Source organism: Pleurodeles waltl, chromosome 7 (genome assembly GCF_031143425.1).
Source record: "Pleurodeles waltl isolate 20211129_DDA chromosome 7, aPleWal1.hap1.20221129, whole genome shotgun sequence".
Lineage (NCBI taxonomy): Eukaryota > Metazoa > Chordata > Amphibia > Caudata > Salamandridae > Pleurodeles > Pleurodeles waltl.
The window spans coordinates 1085595543-1085619105 of record NC_090446.1 but is presented as its reverse complement, the minus strand read 5'-3'; the positions used below and the strand labels follow the sequence as shown (position 1 = coordinate 1085619105).

Here is a 23563-nt window from a genome sequence, read left to right as displayed (position 1 = left end):
TGTACCTGCTTACAGAAGTTTGAACTTGACCTTTGGATTTGACTAAGGCTGACTTCCCTCTCTCAGTATTCTAGAGTTTCAGTCTTGGATCCAGCAAAAAGTTGCATCTCTTACTCGGGATTTTGTGCATTTAGAAGATGAAACCCACTATTATACAAATCCAAATAAATCACCCCATCTACTGCAGTCTTAAGTATGCTAAAATTAATGTTTCCATATTCTCACCATGGATGTTGCCAGTGCAACTGTGATAAGCAATGTTACTTTCCAGGTATGTACAAATTTACAAAATATATATTTCAATTGGGAAGAAATGGTTCAAGGGATAAGGCATTTATTCCTAATCGATATGTATATTTTGTACTGTGATGTAGCTCAGAAAAGGTCATTGGTAAATTTGTGCATACCTGCAGAATCAAAATTTTTACCACATTTACACTGGTACCACAAAGCACCTCATGGAATTTAGTGCAAATGTTTTCTTCATTTGTGAAATATATTTTTTTTACCTGGGAAGCAAATGAGGAACCTTTGGATATGCACAGGGACTCTAACTCAAGTCAAGGATGACAGGCTTACTCAAAAATTGTGAATTATGATACATGTATGTTAGACCTGACAGCCTTAGGGTGGTCACCCCGAACTTTTTGCCTGCCCCCCTTCATTTTTTTACACTGTTTCTGATGGTTTTAGGACTCTGCACACTTTACCACTGCTAACCAGTGCCAAAGTGCATATGCTCTCTCCCTTAAAACATGGTGACATTGGCTCATACCCAAGTGGCATATTTAATTTATTTGTAAGTCCCTAGCAAAGTCCACTGCATCTGCCCAGGGCCTGTAAATTAAATGCTACTAGTGGGCCTGCAGCACTGATTGTGCCACCCTCATTAGTAGCCCCTTAACCATGTCTCAGGCCTGCCATTGCAAGGCCTGTGGGTGCAGTTTCACTGCCACTTCGACTTGGCATTTAAAAGTACTTGCCAAGCCTTACACACCCCTTTTTCTACATATTAATAACCCCTAAGGTAGGCCCTTGGTATCCCAAAGGGCAGGGTGCTGAGTGGGTAAAAGGCAGGAAATATATCTGTGTGTTTTATATGTCATAGTATTGGAAAACTCCTAAAAAAAAATTCAACTGCTGTGAGGCCTGCTCCTTTCATAGGCTAACATTAAAGCTTCACTCATAAACTGTTTGAGTGGTAGATTCTGATTAGAAAGGGGTAAACAGGTCATGTTTAGTATGGCCAGAAGTGTAATACAAAATCATGCTGAATGGTGAGGTTGGATTTTATATGACTATTTTAGAAATTATACTTTTAGAAAGTGAGTATTTCTCTGTACTTAAACTTAAATCCTTATGTATCTTACAGCCTGTCTCCAATCCACTTCTGGGATGCGCTGGTTGACAGCTCCCTTGTGCCTTTCACCCAGACAACCACAAACACAGGATGCTCAGTCACACCTGCACACATCTGCATACTGAATGGGTCTCCCTGGGCTGGAAGGGTGGAGGTCCTGGCACTTACATTTCAAAGGACAATGGCCTGCTCTCACACAAAGGAATGCCAACCCCCTACTTGGACCCTGGCAGGCAGGGTTGTTGTGAAAGGGACCTTGTGCACTTCAAAACCACTCTTTGAAGTCTCCCCCACTTCAAAGGCACTTTTGGGTATATAAGCTGGGTCCCTGACCCTACCAACTTAGACACTTTTGGGGAAAGACACTCTGCACCAGGACCTGCAACCTGCCAAGAGAAGCTGCCTGGCTGCCCAAACGACTCACCTGGACTGCTTTGTTGTAAATGACTGCTGCCTTGATATTGCCCCACTACCTTGCTGCCCTCTGGCTCTGCTGAGACGTGCTCTCAAAGGGCTTGGATTGAGCTTGCCTCCTTTTCCAGAATTCTCAGGGCCAAAAAGACCTCTTCTCTGCCAAGAAACTGCTTGAGAGGCGAAAATCGGCATGCAGCCTGCTGGAATCGATGTACAGCCTGTCCAATGGTGAGAAAATCATTGCATCGCTGAACCGGAACAGCGCAGCCCAGCTCTCCAAGTGCAGATCGATGCAGCGACAACGCAGCCCGACTTCCTGTGGAGGAATCAATGCAGCGCTAGCGCTGCAGCAGAAATTCTGCCCCATCACCCACTGAATCGACGCAACAGCTGTGACTTCATCCCACCCGCCCAGGACTTCCATGCAGTGTCCCTGGGTGTCAAAAGATCCCGAATCGCAAAGAGGATTCAAGCCTGCATGCCGGAAATCAACGCAAAGCCCTTGCCACATGGAAAAGAATCGACGCATCATCTGTGTGTGCCCAGAAACCGATGCACACCTACCTTTTTCCACACATCTCCTCCTCTGCGGCCTTCATGCGTGTAATTTTGACGCAAACCAGGTACTTTGTGCAAGCAAGAGATAATTGTTGTTTTAAGAACTAAAGACTCTACTTATCATCACAAAGTTGATATTTCAACTTGTGCTTATCACATCTTGATTGTTTTGACCTTAATTTAATCAGATAAATATCCTATATTTTTCTAAACCTGTGTGGTGTCTTTTTGTGGTGTTCTCACTGTGTTATTGCATGATTTATTACACAAATACTTTGCACATTGCCTTCTAAGTTAAGCATGACAGCTTAGTGCCAAGCTACCAGAGGGTGGGGACAGGATAATTTGCATTCTGTGTGACTTACCCTGACTAGGATTGTGATCCCTATTTGGACAAGGGTGTATACCTCTGCCAACTAGAGACCCCATTTCTAACACTGGTCATCAGCAGTGAGGATAGGACTTGTATTTGTGCAGTAACATACAATAGCTATGTGTACACTACCTACCCACAGTTCAAGGTCAACTTGATTTTTCTCTTTTTCTGCAATTTCGTTTTTCTGCTTGCCAGTTTGATCAAATCTTCATACAACATGTCTCTGGCTGGGTCTCAAGCAGGAGCTGGAGAGTATGACCTAGCCAAGCTGGAGACATACACTGTCAGCCAGCTGAAAGGATTCCACAAGGGGATGGGAGTACCTACCAAGGGGGCCTCCAGGAAGGAGGAGTACAAAAAGGCACTGAGGGCCTGGGCAGCAGCTTGTTCACAAGATAACGTTGAGATGGAGAGGCCAGATGATGGCCTCTCAGAGGATTTGCCACCAGCAGTGGGAGATGTTACCCTTTGAATTGCACACCCTGGTAAAAAGATAGCTAACCATGGCCTGACCGCAGAGGTAAGGAGGGAGGAGAGAGAATTCCAACTGCAATTGGAAAGATTAAGGCTGGAGGAAAAGAAAGCAGAGAGAGAAGCAGAAGTCAAACAAGCTGAGGATTAAAAGGCTTTGGCTGAGATGAAACTTCTGTTGGCTCATGAACTGAGACTCAAAGAGCTGGATATCAAGTCTAGGCAGTGTGAGTCCAAAAGTGATGGTGGCAGCATGCATTCAGGACCTGCTGGGGACAAGAAGGTTTGTATACCCAAAAATGTAGTGCCACGTTATGTGGTGGGAAATTACATTGATAAGTGGTTGGCTGCTTATGAAGTTGCACAAAGGGCTCATGGGGTTCCTGAAGAGCAATGGGGGCAGGCTTGTGGGGATATATGCCAGTTGTTGGGAGGGACACACTTCTCACATTAGTTCCAAAGGATCAGAACGCATACTCACCCATGAAAACCACTTTGCTTGCCAAGTTTGGGATGACTCCTGAGAAGTACCGTCAGAGGTTCAGGCACAGCACCAAGCTCTCCACACAAACTTGGGTAGACTTTTTTGATTTGTCCATTAAGGCACAGAATGGATGAGTGCGGGGCAGTAAAGTACATGACTATGTGGGGTTGTATAATTTGTTCCTGAGAGAGCATGTGCTCAGTGTTTGCTTTACAGAGTTGTGCCAGCACCGAGTTGACAGGAAGCTGACTACCCTAGGAAGCTTGCTGAGGAGGCGGACCTGAGAGTGTCCAAAAAGGCGTATGTGGGGACACCCACAAAGGTGGTCAGGGTTCCCTTCAGAAGAAAGAGGGGGGAACCTAAACATAAGGAGTTCTCAAAAGGCCCCCAAAATAATTCCAGGGGGGTGGTGGTAACCAGTCCAAACCTGATTCTGAGAAGAGGCTAGGGTTCTTTGATAAAAAGGAAAGTTTGTACCCAAATGCTTAGAGTGCACCAAGTTTGATCACTACAAGAGTGACTCCCAGTGTCCAATATGGGTATAGCCACCCACTGGAAGGCAAACCCCTGGGTTGGCTAGCGTAGCACTCTGGGAGGAGGTAGTGCCCGATAGTTTTGGGGATCTGATAGAGGAAACCCTAGTGTCCCTGGAAGATGAGAAAATGATGCCAAAAGCCCACATGCCTGTCAATACTTCCAGGTGTAGGCAGTGGGTCACCATTAATGGGAAAATGTTGGAGCCTCTGAGTGACACAGGAATCAGCATAACCACTGTCATGGGTCAGCTGGTGTCGGCTAAGCAGGTTATCCCCAATACATTCCACCGGGTCATAGTCGCTGACAATCATGAGAGTCACCTACCGGTGGCCCGGTGGCTCTCGTTCCCTTTGAGTGGGGGGGGTAGGGCTCTGGTACTCTAAAAGTAGCTGTGAGTCTTGCCATGCCTGTAGATTGTCTGTTATGCAACGATCTTGAGCATATTACCTGGAAGAAGGTGGAGCTCAGGTCTTACTTGGAGATGTTAGGTTTGCCTGAATGGGTCTGCATGACCACACGGTCCATGGATGCCCAGGAAGGGAGTCTCTGGTGATCACCATACCTACAGGGAGAATGATCTCCTTTAAAGTGAGCCCAAGGTACCGGAAGCTGGGGCAGCACATGTGCTGGTGGTCCCCCAGTGCTACCGGGCCTTTCTTCTGGCGTTGGCTCACGACATCCCCCTGGCGGGACATTTGGGGCAAGACAAGACCTTCGCCAGGCTTGTCAACCACTTTTATTGGCCCCGAATGCGGGTGGTCTCAGATGCTTTCTAAAGGTCCTGATCAACTTGCCAGGCTAGTGGGACGACAGGGAAAAGGCTTAAAGCCCCCCTGATCCCACTCCCCATCGTTGGCACCCCCTTTGAAATGGAAGGCATCAACATCATTGGTCCTTTGGACCCTAATACTGCCCTAGGCAACAGGTTTATCCTGGTTTTGGTGGACCATGCCACCCTCTATCCAAAGGAGATCCCTCTAAGGACAGTGACTGCACCAATGGTGACCAGAGCTCTGATGGGAATATTTACCCATGTGGGATTCCCAAAGGAGGGTGTGTCTAACAGAGGCACAAACTTCATGTCTGCGTACATGAAGTCCATATGGGATGCATGTGGGGTGACCTACTGGTTCACCACCCCTTACCATCCTCAATCCAATGGGCTTGTGGAGAGGTTCAACAAGACCCTAAAAGCCATGATCACAGGCCTGCCTGAGGCCATGAGGCGTAGGTGGGACATCCTCTTGCCATGCCTCCTCTTTGCTTATAGAGAGGTGCCCCCAGAAAGGGATGGGGTTCAGACCCTTTGAACTTCTCTATGGGTACCCTGTCAGGGGACCCTTAAGCATAGCGAAAGAGGGGTGGGAGTAAGCTCTCAGGAACCCCCCCCCCCCCAGAATGTGGTCAGTTACATGCTGGCCCTCCACAACCAGATGCAACGCTTCTGGAAACAGGCCAAGAGCTACCTCGAGGCCAGTTAAGTGGTGATGAAGCAATGGTATGACCAGGAGGCAACCCTGGTAGAATTCTCACCTGGAGACAAAGTATGGGCAATGGAGCCAGTAGAGCCTAGAGCTCTCCAGGATCACTGGACTGGCCCATTCGAGATTAAGGAGCGGAAGGGTGAGGCCACTTACTTAGTGGACCTCAAAACCCCCAGAAACCCCCTAAGGGTGCTCCATCAAAACAGACTGAAGCCTCATTTTGAGAGGTCTGAATTCAGCATGCTTCTGGTGACAGATGAGGGTTTGGAAGAGGAGAGTGAGCCTCTCCCCAACCTCCTGACTGCCAAGGAAGGTGATGGGTCAGTGGAGGGTGTTAATCTCTCTGACTCTGTGACTCTAGCTCAGAGAGGAGACTGCTACTAGTTATTGGAGAAGTTGTCTTCCCTGTTTTCACACACTTGTGTGTCCATGATATTGACACAGGAGTCAGTCCCCCTTTAAATAATAAAATTTACAGATAAGGTGAGGTCCAGCATCAAGGAAGAAGTTTTCAAGATGCTGACTTTTGGGGTGATAGAGAAGTCCAGCAGTCCCTGGTCCAGCCCAGTATTGTTGGTTCTCAAGGCTGCTGCTCCCGGTGCCAAGCCAGAGCGTATGTTCTGTATGGACTGCCAGTGTCTCAACTCTCTCAAAAAGACAGATGCTCACCCAATTCCCCAAGCTGATGAGCTCCTAGACAGGCTAGGAGCTGGCAAGTTCCTTAGTACCTTTGACCTCAGGTCACGGTACTGGCAGATTGCCTTGACTGAACAGGCAAAACAGAGATCAGCTTTTTCTACTCCTGAGGGTCATTACCAGTTCCAGGTCATGCCCCCTGGACTGAAAAATGCCTCTGCTATCTTCCAACGGTTAGTTAACGGGGTCCTAGCTGGCAAGGATGCCTTCTGTGCAGCCTATCTAGATGACATCACTGTCTATAGTTCCAGCTGGGAGGAATACTTGTTCCACCTCAATGAGGTGCTTCAGGCCCTGCAACAGGCAGGCCTGACCATCAACGCCAGTAAGTGTCAGATGTGGCAGGGTTCCGTGGTGTAGTTGGGACACACCTACTAGGTGTTGGCAAGGTGCAGCCCCTCCAGGCCAAGATTGAAACAATCAAGGCCTGGCAACTACCTAGACCCCAGACAGAGGTGAGAGCCTTTGTAGGTCTCACCAGATACTACCAAAGATTTGTTAAGGGTTATGGCTCCATAGTGGCCCCCTTAACAGAACTCACATCCAAGAAGCAACCTAGGTTGGTGAATTGGACAGAGGCTTGTCAGAATGCCTTTCACTCCCTAAAGGAAGCCATGTACACGGCTCCCGTGCTCAAGGCCCCTGACTACTCCAGAGAATTAATTGTGCAGACAGATGCTTCAGAGCATGGCATAGGGGCAGTCGTAGCACATCTGAATGAGGCGGGCCTAGACCAACCAGTAGTGTAAATTAGAAGGTGACTATTTACCACTTGATGAGAGGTGGAGTGCTATTGAAAGAGAAGCATTTGCTGTGGTTTGGCCACTGAAGAAGCTGAGACCATATATGTTTGGGACTCACTTGCGAGTTCGGACAGACCACAGGCCCCTCAAATGGCTCATGCAAATGAGAGGTGAAAATCCTAAACTCTTGAGGTGGTCCATTTCCCTACAGGGAATGGGCTTTATGGTGGAGCATCACCAGGGGACTGACCACACCAATGCTGATAGTCTCCCCAGATACTCTTTCTGTGCCTTACAGCCTGTCTCCAATGCACGTTTGGTTGACAGCTCCCTTGTGCATTTAATCCAGACAACCACAAACACAGGATGCTCAGTCACACCTGCACACATCTGCATACTGAATGGGTCTTCTTGGGCTGGAAAGGTAGGGCCTGATATTCACATTTCAAAAGACAGTGGCCTGACTTCACACAAAGGACTGCCAAACCCCCTACTGGGACCCTGACAGACAGGGTTGTACTGAAAGGGGACCTTGTGCACTTCAAAACCACTCTTTGAAGTCTCCCCCACTTCAAAGGCACTTTTGGGTATATAAACTGGGTCCCTGACCCTACCAACTTAGACACTTTTTGGGAAAGACACTCCGCACCAGAACCTGCAACCTGCCAAGAGAAGCTGCCTGGCTGCCCACAGGACTCACCTGGACTGCTTTGCTGTAAAGGACTGCTGCCTCGGTGTTGCCCTGCTGCCTTGATGGCCTCTGGCTCTGCTGAGAAGTGGTATCCAAGGGCTTGGATTGACCTTGTCTCCTGTTCCTGAAGTCTCAGGGTCAAGAAGGCTTTGTCTCTGCTAAGAAACAACTTGTGCGGTGAAAATCAATGCACAGCCTGCCAGAATCAACACACAGTCTGTCCAGTGGTGCGGAAATCACTGCATCGCCGAACAGGAATAATGCAGCCCGGCTCCCTGAGTGGAGATCAACGTAGCACCAACGTTGTGAATGGACCTTCGACGTACAGCCCACCTGATCAACGCATGGCTGAGACGGAATGATGCAGCCCGACTTCCTGCGAGAGGAATCAATGCAGCACCAGCCGTGCAGCTGAAATTCTGCTGCATCACCCACCGGATCGACGCAACAGCTGTGACTTCATCCCGCATGCCCAGGATTTCCACGCAACGTCCCTGGGTGTCAAAAGACCCCACGTCGCAAAGAGGATTCAAGCCTGAGCACCGGAAATCAACATGTGATGCATGGAAAAGACTTAACGCATCGTCTGTGTGCATCCAGAAAACCCACGCACACCTACCTTTTTCCATGCATCTCCTCCTCTGCGGTCTTCGTATGTGTAATTTTGATGCAAATCAGGCACTTTGTGCAAGCAAGAGCCAATTGTTGCTTTTAAGAATTAAAGAATCTACTTATCATTACAAAAGTGATATTTCAACTTGTGCTTATCAAATCTTGATTGTTTTGACCTTCATTTAATCAGGTAAATATCCTATATTTTTCTAAACCAGTTTTTGGGGTGTTTTCACTGTGTTATTGCATGATTTATTGCACAAATACTTTACACATTTCCTTCTAAGTTAAGCATGACTGCTCAGTGCCAAGCTACCAGAGGGTGGGCACAGGATAATTTAGATTGTGTGTGACTTACCCCGACTAGGATTGTGATCCCTATTTGGACAAGGGTGTATACCTCAGCCAATTAGGGACCGCATTTCTAACAATGCAGAAACCCACTAAGTGCTTAAGGACAAGTTTACATCTGCCTATACAGGGAGTGCAGAATTATTAGGCAAGTTGTATTTTTGAGGATTAATTTTATTATTGAACAACAACCATGTTCTCAATGAACCCAAAAAACTCATTAATATCAAAACTGAATATTTTTGGAAGTAGTTTTTAGATTGTTTTTAGTTTTAGCTATGTTAGGGGGATATCTGTGTGTGCAGGTGACTATCACTGTGCATAATTATTAGGCAACTTAACAAAAAAATATATATACCCATTTCAATTATTTATCATTACCAGTGAAACCAATATAACATCTCAACATTCACAAATATACATTTCTGACATTCAAAAACAAAACAAAAACAAATCAGTGACCAATATAGCCACCTTTCTTTGCAAGGACACTCAAAAGCCTGCCATCCATGGATTCTGTCAGTGTTTTGATCTGTTCACCATCAACATTGCGTGCAGCAGCAACCACAGCCTCCCAGACACTGTTCAGAGAGGTGTACTGTTTTCCCTCCTTGTAAATCTCACATTTGATGATGGACCACAGGTTCTCAATGGGGTTCAGATCAGGTGAACAAGGAGGCCATGTCATTAGATTTCCTTCTTTTATACCCTTTCTTGCCAGCCACGCTGTGGAGTACTTGGACGCGTGTGATGGAGCATTGTCCTGCATGAAAATCATGTTTTTCTTGAAGGATGCAGACTTCTTCCTGTACCACTGCTTGAAGAAGGTGTCTTCCAGGAACTGGCAGTAGGACTGGGAGTTGAGCTTGACTCCATCCTCAACCCGAAAAGGCCCCACAAGCTCATCTTTGATGATACCAGCCCAAACCAGTACTCCACCTCCACCTTGCTGGCGTCTGAGTCGGACTGGAGCTCTCTGCCCTTTACCAATCCAGCCACGGGCCCATCCATCTGGCCCATCAAGACTCACTCTCATTTCATCAGTCCATAAAACCTTAGAAAAATCAGTCTTGAGATATTTCTTGGCCCAGTCTTGACGTTTCAGCTTGTGTGTCTTGTTCAGTGGTGGTCGTCTTTCAGCCTTTCTTACCTTGGCCCTGTCTCTGAGTATTGCACACCTTGTGCTTTTGGGCACTCCAGTGATGTTGCAGCTCTGAAATATGGCCAAACTGGTGGCAAGTGGCATCGTGGCAGCTGCACGCTTGACTTTTCTCAGTTCATGGGCAGTTATTTTGCGCCTTGGTTTTTCCACACGCTTCTTGCGACCCTGTTGACTATTTTGAATGAAACGCTTGATTGTTCGATGATCACGCTTCAGAAGCTTTGCAATTTTAAGAGTGCTGCATCCCTCTGCAAGATATCTCACTATTTTTGACTTTTCTGAGCCTGTCAAGTCCTTCTTTTGACCCATTTTGCCAAAGGAAAGGAAATTGCCTAATAATTATGCACACCTGATATAGGGTGTTGATGTCATTAGACCACACCCCTTCTCATTACAGAGATGCACATCACCTAATATGCTTAATTGGTAGTAGGCTTTCGAGCCTATACAGCTTGGAGTAAGACAACATGCATAAAGAGGATGATGTGGTCAAAATACTCATTTGCCTAATAATTCTGCACTCCCTGTATGTCTGCATTTCTTGTGAACAGACTCTTGGATGTAAGACTATTACTGAGGAGGAAGGACCTTAATTATTTCTGAAATATTCACTGGTTGGGACCTTGGAAAATTGACAAGGAAAGATAACTCTAAATGTTTATAATAAATTTACCTACACTCTAACATTGTGTTCATAGAGTTCATTGCAGAACTTCAAGCAACCTCTGTCCTGTAGTAAACCTGAAAGATGTCCAGTAGACCATCCTCTTCCATCATCACCTGTATTGCTGGCTCCTGAACAGGTACCTAAAAGCATTGTCGAAATGTATACTGATATCTTCATAACATTTATTTCCTAAAGTGAGTAGGGACAAATATTAAGGTCAAAATAACATAAAGCAGATTAATACAAGTGTGGTGTTCTATAGACCGCCACACTCACAACACTCGCAGTGGCCGTCTGGACCGCTGCCAATGCAGCGCTCCAACCGCCACATTAAAACCATGACGGTTGGATCACAAGGGAACTACCAGCATAGCCAGGATCTTGGATCCTGGCGGTCTGGAGGTGGCGGAGTTCCTAATCTTGAGATTACGACCTCATTCTTCACCAGCCTTTTCATGGCGGCAACACTGCCATGAAAAGGCTGGTGGAGAACAGGTGCATGGAGCCACGGGGGGCAGCACTGCCCATGCACTTGGCATGGGCAGTGCAAGGGGCCCTGCCCAACACCACTGCAATGTTCACTGTCTGCTTTTCAGACAGTGAACACTGTGAGGGTGCTGGTGCAACCTGAGGGCTACAGCATTGCTGACAGTTCAATTACGAGCCGGTGACAATGCTGTAGCCTGTTTCCTGCTAGGCTGGTGGGCAGAAACTGAGGTTTCGGCCTGCCAGCCTAGCAGGAAACTCTTATTGGGGCCGGCGGCGCGGTAGCCTGTATGGTGGCAACCTCCCTGTCTTACCTCCAATATATTTTCAAAATCATTTAGGATACAGGTGATTCTCTCAGTAGCATGCAGTTGCTCAAGTGGCTATTTACATATAAGATGGGTGGCAAGTTAGAGTTGCTTTGCCTTTTACAAATAGAAGTAGCCACATGTTATTTTCTTATCTAATCAACATGAGAATTCGAAAATACTAATGAAACTCATAAACTGCTTTAAAGTGGATTATTCTAATTTTTGTTTTTAACATAGTGGAAGAATTGTAAATGCCTCATTGAATGAGAATTCTTTAATATTGTTTCTTGTTTTCCAATACATAGATCGGCAAACTCTACAGTGAACTGGATATGGTGAAAAGAAATGTGACTGTTATGTCAGCAATTCTACTAGAAAATGTTCCTGACACCACGAATCTTCAAGACATGGACCTTTTACAGGTATAAGCCAACCCTTTTCTGGTCCATTTCCCACTATTTAATCTTATTTGAAGTGTAATATGGAGCTAAAAACCACAAGTCGGTGTTTGATGAAGCCAAACAAAACAATAAATTTAAAATAAATACGCTTTTAAGACTTTCTTGAATTTTTGTAAATAACATTCAGAATAAAGAATAGAGGCAGAGAGGTCCATGGCTAGGCTGAACAATCAAAAAGGCTATGGGTCTAATTATGAGTTTGGAGGACGGAAACATCCATCCACCAGACTCCCGATGGGGAGACCTCCCAGCCGGCCACATTGTGGCCCCATTACTGAGCCCAGTGGGAAAGGTGCAGCAGCATTGCCAGATCATAGTAGAGCCCGTGGCAATGCTGCTGCACTCAGGGGGCACAGTGTGAATTTCAAGGGTACTGCCCATGCCCATAGACCATGCCTGTGGCCCCCTGCACTTGTTCTCCGCCAGCCTTTTCATGGTGGTGGAACCGCCATGAAGAGGCTGGCGGAGAACAAGGTTGTAATCAGCAGGGCGGCACTGAGGTCAGCACCACCCTGGGTGATTGCAACCAAGACCGCCGTCATCCCATCAGAGATCCTGGCAGAGATGGCTGTCTGCCAGGGTCGTAATGTGGCAGTTGGACCACCACTGTGAGCAGACTCGTATTTGGGCCCTATGTCTCTGTACTTACAAGTGTAAGATCTTGTAAGAAAAGCTGAAAAGCTCAGGCAGAACATAATTCTCTCTTGAGGACAGAAAAAGAGAATTTCTTAGATAAGAAATCTGAAGAGTGTTGGTATATTGCCCTATTACCAATGGCAATGCCTTAAAGAAGATCCTGATCTTCACTGGTTGCCAGTGAAGCTGATGTAGAATGGATAAAATGTGAGATTTAGAAACATTAGTACCCAGCTCACCAACCACATTTCATACTAACTGAGGTTGGGCAAGAATGGCATCTGGGACATCTAAATAGATGTCATTGCTGTAATCTACCCTTGACTGATTCAAAGCATTGACATTAGTTACATCGTGATCAGGACCAATAACTGACAATAAATATCTTAACACTTTAATTTTCCAGAAACAAGTTTTCAAAACTGTTTTGTTCTCAGTGAGGGGTTCTAAGAATGGAATCCCACATGGAGAAGTAGAGGGGGAGAGTGTTGAGGAATACAGTTGGGAGGACTGGGTGAATGGAGAAGCTGGATGAAGTGTTTTATAATTAAAACCAAAACCTCGAACAAGAGCTATGGGGTGCAGTGTGTTCTTTTCCCTTCAATGGCTTCACATTGGCGATGTTAGATCAAAAACACCTCAACTTGACAGTTTATTGAATGTTAACAGCACTAGCACTTACTGAGAGAAAGAGGTGATTCACCTGGTGTATTTGCTGGAGTCGCGATGGAGCAGAGTTGTCCAGATTGTGACACGGAGGTGAACAGCGTTTGAGGGAGAGGTGAAGAAGTTGCTGTGGAGGCTTATTTGACCCACATACATCACAAGAAAGCAAGTTGGTTCTTGAGAAACTGGACTGTGGACATCAGTGGAACGCAAGTTGATTTCTCACAGACAGGACCGCACGCCTATGTGTGAGCCGAATCCACTTTGGAAACGTGCGTAAGCAGTGCAGCATAAGTCGTGTAGCACAGCCATTTTAATTGTTCATTGCCGTCACTGGAGCGCAAGCTAATTTTTTTCTGGAACGCATTTAGAAATGTGTCTCTGTCTCGCAGTGCGGCTATTTGTCTGAGGCATCTTCAGGATTTACCGGTGATAGGCACACCCTAGCCTGTCATTAGAGACATTTTATCCAGTTAGTCGGAGTAATATAATAACAAAGGAAATCGGTGACAGGCACACCTGTATCGCATATTAGTGGGAAATATATATGCAGCAGTTGTAATTAAGTTTAAAAGAAATTTAATTTACCAAAATGCAGAATGTTCCTCCACCCCCATTTTTTCTTAGTAGTCCAGGTGAATCTGTTTATTCATGTAATAAATGGAAAAAAATGTTTAATCATTATGCGACGTGGAACCACGTTGAGTGCGGAAGGAAACATGTTTTGTTAATGCACTGTCTAGGAGGAGAAGGTCAAGAAGTGTTGGAAAACTTACCTAGTTTGAATGCAGAAGAAGAAAGGAATTTGAATGGATATGAAATCCGTATACTGAAATTGGATAAGCATTATTTACCAAGAGTGAGCACAGTTACGGAAAAGATATTAGTTTGGGAAAAGAGAGCAAGGAATTGATGAGTTGGTGGAAGAGTATGTAACAAGTCTAAGAAAATTAGCTGCTTCATGTAAATTTGGTCACCTTTTAGATGAAAGGGTTCATGATCAGTTTGTGTTGAAGTGTAGCAGTGATAAGATCAGTGAGGATGTATGATTGAAAGATGGGCCCGTGATCATTCTGGCAAAATGAGTGGAGGACATGATGAAGTGTGTTACAGAAGTAAGTTCTGAAAAAAAAAATGAGTATTGAGGCAGGGAAAGTTGAATAATTGGTGTGTTAAATAATAGGTAAGGAAATGGTGAGAGAGAAAGAAAAGGATGGTGTTGGAAAATTTAAAGGAGAATGCTTCAGATGTGGTAATAGTGGTCGTAAGGTGAATGCAAGTAATTGTCCAGCCTTGGGTATTATTTGCCATGGGTGTGGGAAAAAAGGACATTTTTTACAAATGTTGTCACGCTAAAAACAAAAAGAGTGGCAATGTGTTAAAAGAAGTCAAAGAGGTATCTCAAGAAAATGTGTTTCAAGTGAACTTGCATATGGAAAAGAGTGAACATCCCAGCGAAAATGTTGTTGCTGACGGGGTGAAATTATTGATTCATTTTGATTCATGTTCTCAGTTGACCATCATTTCAAAACAATGTTTTGAAGGGGTATTTGAAAAAGAAAGGACTTACAAGCTATTTATGTGAGGGTTTTGAGGCCAGCCAATCAAAATGATGGGTTACTTTGAAGGTTGTTTAGAGTTAGGAGTAGACACATTCTGGGAAATATATCCGTTTCTGATAGGGGGGACAATCTTTTGAGTTGGGCACATCAGAGGTTGTTAGGTGTGATGTTCAACTCTAATGCTCAACCTCAAGTGCAGGTTCAGGGTGTGGAAAAAAATGAAATAGATTTTTTGCAGAAATTGTCTGATGTATTCTCTGAATCTTTGGGTTGTATTAGAGAATATAAACATAGTATCAAGTTGAAGAAGTATGCGGTTCTGGTAATTGCAAAAGCAAGGACGGTTCCTTTAGCTTTGCAAGAGTTGGTTAGTACTGAATTTAAGAGATTAGAGAAGTCAGAAGTGATAGAGGAAGTAGAAGAAACTGAATGGTTGGCTCCAGTAGTTGTTGCACCGAAGAGCAGTGGAGACGTTAAACTGTGTGTGGATCTCAGAGCTTTAAATAGGGAGGTGGTGGTTGACTAGATTTCCCTATCCAATATTGAAGAAATAGGCCCTCATGACAACCCTGGCGGTCGGTGTTAAAGCAGCGGTAATACCGGCAACAAACCGGAGGAAAAAAAAATGGAATCACAACCATGGGAGGAAACTGCCAACATAGACAGCCACTTTAACACTCCGACCGCCACAGAGGTAGAAACAAACACTGCGGCAGTAACCGCCAACAGACAGGCGGAAGACAATGTACCATCCACACTATTACAAGAGGCCTATTTGCCACCTTTTCCGGGGTGGTACCAACACGATCAAAAGCACAGCGGAAACAGTACTTGAAAGGGAAACCACTCACCTCTCAACACCCAGTGAGGAACCAGGACGCCATGGAGCCCGAACTACACATCCTGGCCATGCTGCTCTTCCTCCTTCTGTTTCAGGAGCATGAAAGACGCTGTCGACGACCACAGTGAGTACTGCACCTACAACACAGGGGAGGGGGAGAGAAAAGACAGTGACTCACACATGCAACACGTAATACCCCCACCCCCATCCTCTCCCACAACACCATACACACAAATACATGCAGCAACATTACATATACACCCCCTCACCCCCTGGAAGAACGCAAGGACAAAATGAAATGATTGTAATGATTGTAATCAAGAAAAATCAGATAGTGCAAGTTCAAAAATCACTATATACAAATATGTACACCAACTACACAAGTCCAGATATTAATCAAACATCGTCCGTGGATCAGTGTCCCAAAATGCTTGGGCAAAGCCCACACAAGTGACTCGAAATGGAGAAAAAACTGCAGGGGCATCAGATCGAAATGAAACAGGCACCTGGGGGGCAGGGGGGCACCTCAGCCGGATGAACGCATGACCCCACTGCTCCACGAGGGGGCTCCATGCCCACTGCTTTATCCTGGGGAGTGCAAAGCCACAGTCACACAAGTCTTTCCATTGGGTGGTTTGCCCACTGCTTTATCCTGGGGAGTGCAAAGCCACAGTCTCACAAGTCTTTCCAGTGGGTGGTTTGCCCATTGCTATATCCTGGGGAGTGCAAAGCCACAGTCTCACAAGTCTTTCCAGTGGGTGGTTTACCCACTGCTTTATCCTGGGGAGTGCAAAGCCACAGTCTCACAAGTCTTTCCAGTGGTTGGTTTGCCAACTGCTCTATCCTGGGGAGTGCAAAACCACAGTCTCACAAGTCTTTCCAGTGGGTGGTTTGCCCACTGCTTTATCCTGGGGAGTGCAAAGCCACAGTCACACAAGTCTTTCCAGTGAGTGGTTTGTCCAGTGCTCTATCCTGGGGAGTGCAAAGCCACTGTCTCACAAGTCTCCACTGGTTCTGGGGGGGTGGGGGGGGGTGCCCACAGTGCTTCATCCTGCCAAGGACTGAGGAAGTGGATAACAGTCTCCACTGGTTCTGGAGGGGGCATTGTGCCCAGAGTGCTTCATCCTGCCAAGGACTGAGGAAGTGGATAACAGTCTCCACTGGTTCTGGAGGGGGCATTGTGCCCAGAGTGCTTCATCCTGCCAAGGACTGAGGAAGTGGTTGTGAATCTCCACTGGTTCTGCAGGGGGCATTGTGCCCAGAGTGCATCACATGCAGTGTGGCTAGTCCCATTCCCTCACATGGGTGTGTGTGCCACAAGATTGCCTGGGAACAGGTAGCATGATACACCATGGAGGCAGAGACATACCCCACCCTGCTGCAGCTTCAACTCCCACCTGCATTTGCAAACAGTGATGAGAGTAATGCCTCATGGAAGCTGTGCAGGGTCAAGGATGTTTCCTCCAGCCTCGAACAGCTGGCCACTGGGGATGATAGCCATGTCAGCTGTAGTGGCACTGTCTGAGCACGTCGCGGGACTGGTGGCGGTGCTTGCGGCAGTGTCTGTGGCGGAGGTGCTGACGGTGGTGCATGTGTCTGCACCTGTTGAGGGACACCGCCGTTCAGGTTGGTGTACTGGTTGACAGAAGGGGTGACTCAAGTCCCTCAGTCGGAGCCACCGTGCCCTGTCCTGACCTGCTCTTCAGCTAGTGTCTCTTACCCATCTTCGATGTTGCCGCTGGTGTCTTGCCACTGTCCCCTTTTGGTTTTGGAGGAGCCCTTGCTTGCTGGTAGGTGAGGCTTCTCCCTCCGGGATGTGGGCACCTTCTTCACCTTGGCAGGTGGTGGAATGGCCTGCTCTTTGGCCTCACTAGGTGGCACACAGGCAGCCCTGATTCGTGGCGCACTCGATGAGACCGGAGTTCCTAGCACCACTGTGCTTGAGGATTTGGTGGCTGAGGTGCTGGGCTGGGACCTGGAAAGCATGGCCCTAGGGGAAGGACGGGGGTGTAGGGAAGAGGTCAATGTTAGCCAGGAAAAGTTTCTTAGACACACTGGGACGTGAAGATGGAGGGGGTTTGGGAGTGGAGGAAGAGGTAGTGGCTGTAGGAGGTGTACATTTGCTGAATTTGGGTGAAGGTGCATGGACCGGAGGCTGTTGTGAGGTGGATGGCTGTTGGGTGAGTGTGTGCCTGCGTTTGTGTACTTTGGGAGGAGGGCTCACAGACACACTGGGAGAAGACACTGGGGATGTGTGAATGGTAGTGGGGGTGGTGATTGCACGTGAGCGGTCTGTGGTGATTGGCGTGCTGGTGATGGAGGTAGTGGCTGAGGATGTAGTGCATGCAGGTGTGAGTGGAGATGAGACAGGGAGGGAGGAGGAGGACATGGAGGAGGGGGACACTGTGGAGGCAGTGGATGTTACTGTGTCTGCATGGAGATGGTGCTTGTGTGAATGCCTGGGGGATGTGTGGTGCTTATGTTTGCCATGTCCACTCTTGTGTGTTGAAGAGTGTGCATGCTGGTCTGATGGTGTGCCTGGGATAGGCTGAGGTACAGGGGATTGGGTCTGGGTGGATGAAGTTGGAGGGGGGAGGCTGGACACAGGGACAATGGCTGCGTAGGCCAGAGCTTGAAATGTTCTCTGTTGGGCTGCCTGGCCAGAATGAATGCCCTCCAGGTATGCATTTATTTTTTGCAAATGCCTCTCAACACCCTGGATGGCATTCAAAATGGTAGATTGTCCAACAGTGAGGGATCTCAGGAGGTCAATAGCCTCCTCACTGAGGGCAGCAGGTCTGACTGGGGCAGGGTCTGAGGTGCCTGGGGCGAAGGAGATGCCTACCCTCCTGGGTGAGCGGGCACAGGACACTCACTGAGGGGCTGCTGGGAGGGCGGTGCTGGAAGGAGGGGTGGCGGCTGTACCTGTTGATGCGGTGGGCACAGAGGTGCCCGCCACTGCAAGGGAGCTCCCTTCAGAGGAGTAGTCACTGTCGCTGGTGTATGCTTCTGTCCCCGTCGTGGAGCTCCCCTCGCCCTCCGTCCCACTGGTGGCTTCAGACTCTATTACTTCACCCTCCAGGGCCAGGTGGGATGCAGCTCCCTCCAGCTCCGGTACCACTGCTCTTCCACCAGATGATGCTAATGCAACAGGGTGACAAAACAAAAAGGGGGAGTAAAGACAGAAGAAACACATGTTCAGTGCATGCAACACCTCTACCGTTGGCAGACACAACACACAGGGAGCAGCCCTGTGCACTAAGCCATGCACTAACAGTTCTTAGGAAATTCACATGCCCATGGGGGACGATGCCTAAGCCCATTTGCTGCACACCTGGAACCCACAGGAGCCTGACTAGGTGTAAATGGCTACTACCACTATTGGGGTTGGAGTGGCACAGAGCCTGCCTAACAAGGCACCTTGCCTACCAAGTTCGCCCTGGCCTAGGGGAACCCACATCCCACTTCCCCCAGCCAGACACCTCGTAAAGCCCACAGAGTCAGCTGAATGAGAGTGTACTCACCCCCTTGTGGCTGCTGTGATGCCCTTGAGTGCCCATCCAACTCCGGATATGCCACCGCCAGGATTCGGTACATCAGGGGGGTCATGGTGCGACGGGCACCCCTTCCATGTTGGGAGGCCATCCCCAGCTGGGCCTCCGCTGTCTTCTTGCTCCAGCAGCACAGTTCCTCCCATCTTTTCCGGCAGTGGGTGCTCCGTCTATGGTAGACCCCCAGGGTCCGGACGTCCTTGGCAATGGCATGCCAAATACCCTTCTTCTGGTGGGCGCTGACCTAGAGGAAAAGTGAAGTTAGAATGTATGTTACTATCCCTTACAGTTCTTCTCATGCATTTCCTAAACACCTCCCACCCTGGCCCAGACATACATACACACACTATCCTCACATGCTGGCCTGTCCGCCTCCCCACCCTCTTCCATCCACGACACTCCATACAATCATGTGCCATCCTCCATGCTCACAGTGTACTCACCAGTTTGTCTGGAGGACCATACAGTTGCATGTACTGGGGAGGACCCCATCCACCAGTTTCTCCAACTCCTCCGAAGTGAAGGCAGGGACCCTTTCCCCAGACACTGTAGCCATCGTCGCTTCCAGACACAGGTCACAGCAGCACTTGCAGTGTAGGTCCTCTCCTGTTGAAGGTCAGGTATCAATTGAGGGAACAGTTAGAAAATGGCAGCCACGTCCGCAACGGTGGGTATTGTCACTGCCGGCGTACATCATCATTGGCTCCTGGAACCCATAGGGCCCAATGTTAACCAATGCTGAATTGCGCCGTGGTTTTTGACCGCCTACTGCGACGGTGTACAACGCCAGCGCAGTTACCTCATTTACCCTTGTCCCACCCTACAGGTCAGACAGCCACCATTTCAGGGGGCCACATGGCAGGCAAAAAAACTGCTTCACACCTATTTAGGCCAGGAATATGGACAGACAAAGGTACATGGCGAATTTGTAACGTTTTTGCAAAAAATACATTGTGATACATAAGTGTTGGATGACCCTCTGCTCACTGTTCTCCTCCATAGGGCACGTCCGCTGGGGCAGGTGATGAGATGGCGGCATCCTCTGGTGTACAGACTCCTGGTGGACCTGTTGACAATGGAAGAGCGACACATCATTATCACTTACACACTTGATCGTGCAACAGTCCAGGAACTGTGAGCCCAGTTGGAGCCAGACCTGATGTCAGCAATCCGCCACCCCACAGGAATCCCCCCTATAGTGCAGGTTCTGTCTGTACTCCATTTCCTGGCCAGTGGGTCTTTTCAAACAACAGTGGCCATGGCAACAGGGATGTCCCAGCCAATGTTCTCTAACGTGTTGACCAGAGTGTTGTCTGCCCTGCTGAAACACATGCACATCGTTTTCCCTCAAGTGGAGGATTTGCCAACAGTGAAAGGAGACTTCTATGCCCTGGGACAAATCCCCAACATCATTGGTGCCATTGATGGTGCACATGTGGCATTTGTCCCCTTCCCCCGCAGGAATGAACAGGTGTACAGAAACTGGAAAAGCTACCAATCAATCAATGTGTAGATGGTGTGTTTGGCATACCAGAACATCTCCCACGTGAATGGCAAGTATCTGGGCTCAGTGCATGACGCTTACATTTTGAGAAATAGCAGCATCCCTTATGTGATGGGGCAACTCCAGAGGCACTGTGTGTGGCTAATAGGTGAGCATAAAGTCCCCACACACTTACATTTGGTGTCTGAGTATGGGAGATTCCCTAATGTTTGGAGGATGTCTAACAGTTGTCCCTCGATATTTGCAGGTGACTCTGGTTACCCCAACCTGTCATGGCTACTGACCCCAGTGAGGAATCCCAGGACAAGGGCAGAGGAACGCTACAATGAGGCACATGGGCAAACTAGGAGGATAATAGAACGCACCTTTGACCTCCTGAAGGCTAGATTCCGGTGCCTCCATCTGACAGGTGGATCCCTATACTACCCACAGAAGAAGGTGTGCCAGATCATCGTGGCCTGCTGTATGTTGCACAACCTGGCTTTGCGATGCCAGGTGCCTTTTCTGCAGGAGGATGGGCCTGATGTTGGTCTTGCGGCAGCTGTAAAGCTTGTGGATAGTGAAGAAGAGGAGGCAGAAGAAGAAGATGTAGCCAACCGAAACAACATCATCATGGAATACTTCCAGTGAGACACAGGTAAGAAGATAAAACTGCTTCTCACATCTCATACTATTGTAGGAGCTAGCATAAATCTGCCTTTTTCACTCTCTGTATGGACCCTGACTTGTCACTTTGGCTTTCCATTTCACAGATGTGGCTCCCAATTTGTGCCCTCTGCTTTTTACTCCTGGCCTACAGCTGTGTAACCTTGGTATGTGAACAAGTACATTGACATTGCTATATTGCAGAGATTTTGCAATTACACATTTGTTAAAGCACAGACTGACTCCAGATTGTTTGTAAATGAAGGGTGTTTATTTATGTGCAAATAAGTAGAGGGGTGTGTGAAATGGGCTGGGTTGATAGTGGAGGAATGTCCATGGCAGAATCCAGTCTATTTGTATCACAGGTGCATTGTCCAATGGGGCATAGGAAGTGGAGCAATGGTAGTTTAAGGTGGACAGGATGACAAAGTGGGACAGAGGGGTGACACTCAGGAGGGTCTTATTTCCTAGTGGGGGTCTTGGTAATGTTCTTTGTCTTGTTCCTGGATCTCAGGGACCGTTTGCAGGCTGTTTCTCCTTCTGCAGGGGGTGGGGTGCTAGTGGGCTGTTGGTCCTGTGGCAGTGCCTCCTGTCCAATAGCGCCAGCGGAGGTGGAGGGCCCGTTTGTGTCCCGCTGTGTCCCTCATGGTGTTGACAAGGTCTCTGTGTGGTGGTTTGGGACTGTGTCAGGGGAACCAACTGTCCCGAGGTCCCTGATGGGCTGGTCATCTTGATCCAGGTGTACAGAGCTGCTGTCATCACTGTGGGCCTCTTCTGTAGGGGGACTGGATATGTCTGCCACCTTCTGTCCAGTGACATTGGGTATGGGTCCTGATGGGGTGTAAATACTTAATTTTAGTATCTGTGTGTGCCATCTTGTGCATTGGGTAAGGCACCCTCTACTCCTGAGCTTGCATCATTGTATTAGCCCCTTTGTGATAGTTGGTTTGGGGTCTGTGTGGGTTTCTGTACTGGACATGCTTTGGTGACGGTGGTCCATGCATAAGTGTTGCATGCAGGGCCTTGGTATTGAGACGTGTGGGTTGTGATAGTGGGACATATGGAGTTGATGGTGTGATAGGGGTGAGGGTAAGAGTGGGAGTATGTGATGGCATGCAGGTCGGGTTGGGGGGATATAGTAGTAAAGATATGACTTACCAGAGCCCAGTCCTCCTGCTACTCCTGCGAGGCCCTGAGGATGCATTATTGCCAAGACTTGCTCCTCCCATGTTGTTAGTTGTGGGGGAGGAGGTGGGGTCCACCGCCAGTCCTCTGTACAAGCAATCTGGTGTCTGGATACCACAGAACATACCTTCCCCCGTAGGTCGTTCCACCTCTTCCTGATGTCATCCTATGTTCTTGGATGCTGTCCCACTGCGTTGACCCTGTTGACAATTCTCCGCCATAGCTCCATCTTCCTTGCAATGGATGTCTGCTGCACCTGTGATCCGAATAGCTGTGGCTCTACCCAGATGATTTCCTTCACCATGACCCTGAGCTCCTCCTCAGAAAACCTAGGGTGTCTTTGAGGTGCCATGATGTGGTGTTGGTGATGTGTGAGGTGCTGTCTGTTGTGATGTGTGTGGGGGTGTGTTGGTGTGTGTTGTTTGAGGTGCGCGGATGTTGTATGAGTGATGGTGTTGTGTGTCTGTGGATGCTGGTGTTGTGTTAGCAAATTTCTCTCTCTGGCCTTCTTTCAAATTTATAGTTGTAAGGGTTTGTGGGTGTGTGCTTTATATTGGATTGGGTGTGTGGGTGTGGTGCGTGTATGTGTATCAGGTGTGTGTATTTCGATTTGTCCAATGTATTTGTGTTTTGTAAGTGTGTGTGTATTTTGAGCGCGGCGGTGTGTACCGCCAATGGATTACCGCGGTTGAAAGACCGCTGCGTTGATTCGTGGGTCATGATAGTGTGGGCATATTCTTGTTGCCATGACGGTGTTGGTTTTGGTATCGGCAGTTTATCACTGACCTTTGGTGTGGCGGACTTCTGTGGGTGACTGTATTGTGGCCGATTCGGTTGTGATACCTGTAGCGGAATTCCGCTGCCGCAACGGTATGTTGGCGGTCTTCAGCACGGCGGAAAGCGGGATTTACCGCCAGGGTTGTAATTAGGGCCATAGTGTTGATGGTGGGAGGAGCAAAACTGTTTAGCACGCTAGATTTGGCATCTGCTTATCATCAAGTAGAATTGGATGAAAATTCACAGGATCTTACTGCATTTATAACACCTTTTGGAGTGTTTAAATTTAAGTGGATGCTGTTTGGTCTGGTGTCGGCTGCATCAGTGTTTCA

At 47.8% G+C, this 23563-nt stretch overlaps 1 protein-coding gene across 2 annotated transcripts in view; it reads left to right on the top strand.

Annotated features, from left to right (window-relative positions):
* The window catches only part of TOM1L1 (target of myb1 like 1 membrane trafficking protein), a 501668-nt gene that overhangs the window by 172216 nt on the left and 305889 nt on the right, over positions 1 to 23563 (top strand). For both annotated transcript variants that reach the window (XM_069200030.1, XM_069200031.1), the window contains exons 6-7: positions 10638 to 10742; positions 11709 to 11825. In XM_069200030.1, coding sequence (XP_069056131.1) covers positions 10638 to 10742; positions 11709 to 11825 — 222 coding nt within the window. The remainder of the gene's footprint in view (positions 1 to 10637; positions 10743 to 11708; positions 11826 to 23563) is intronic.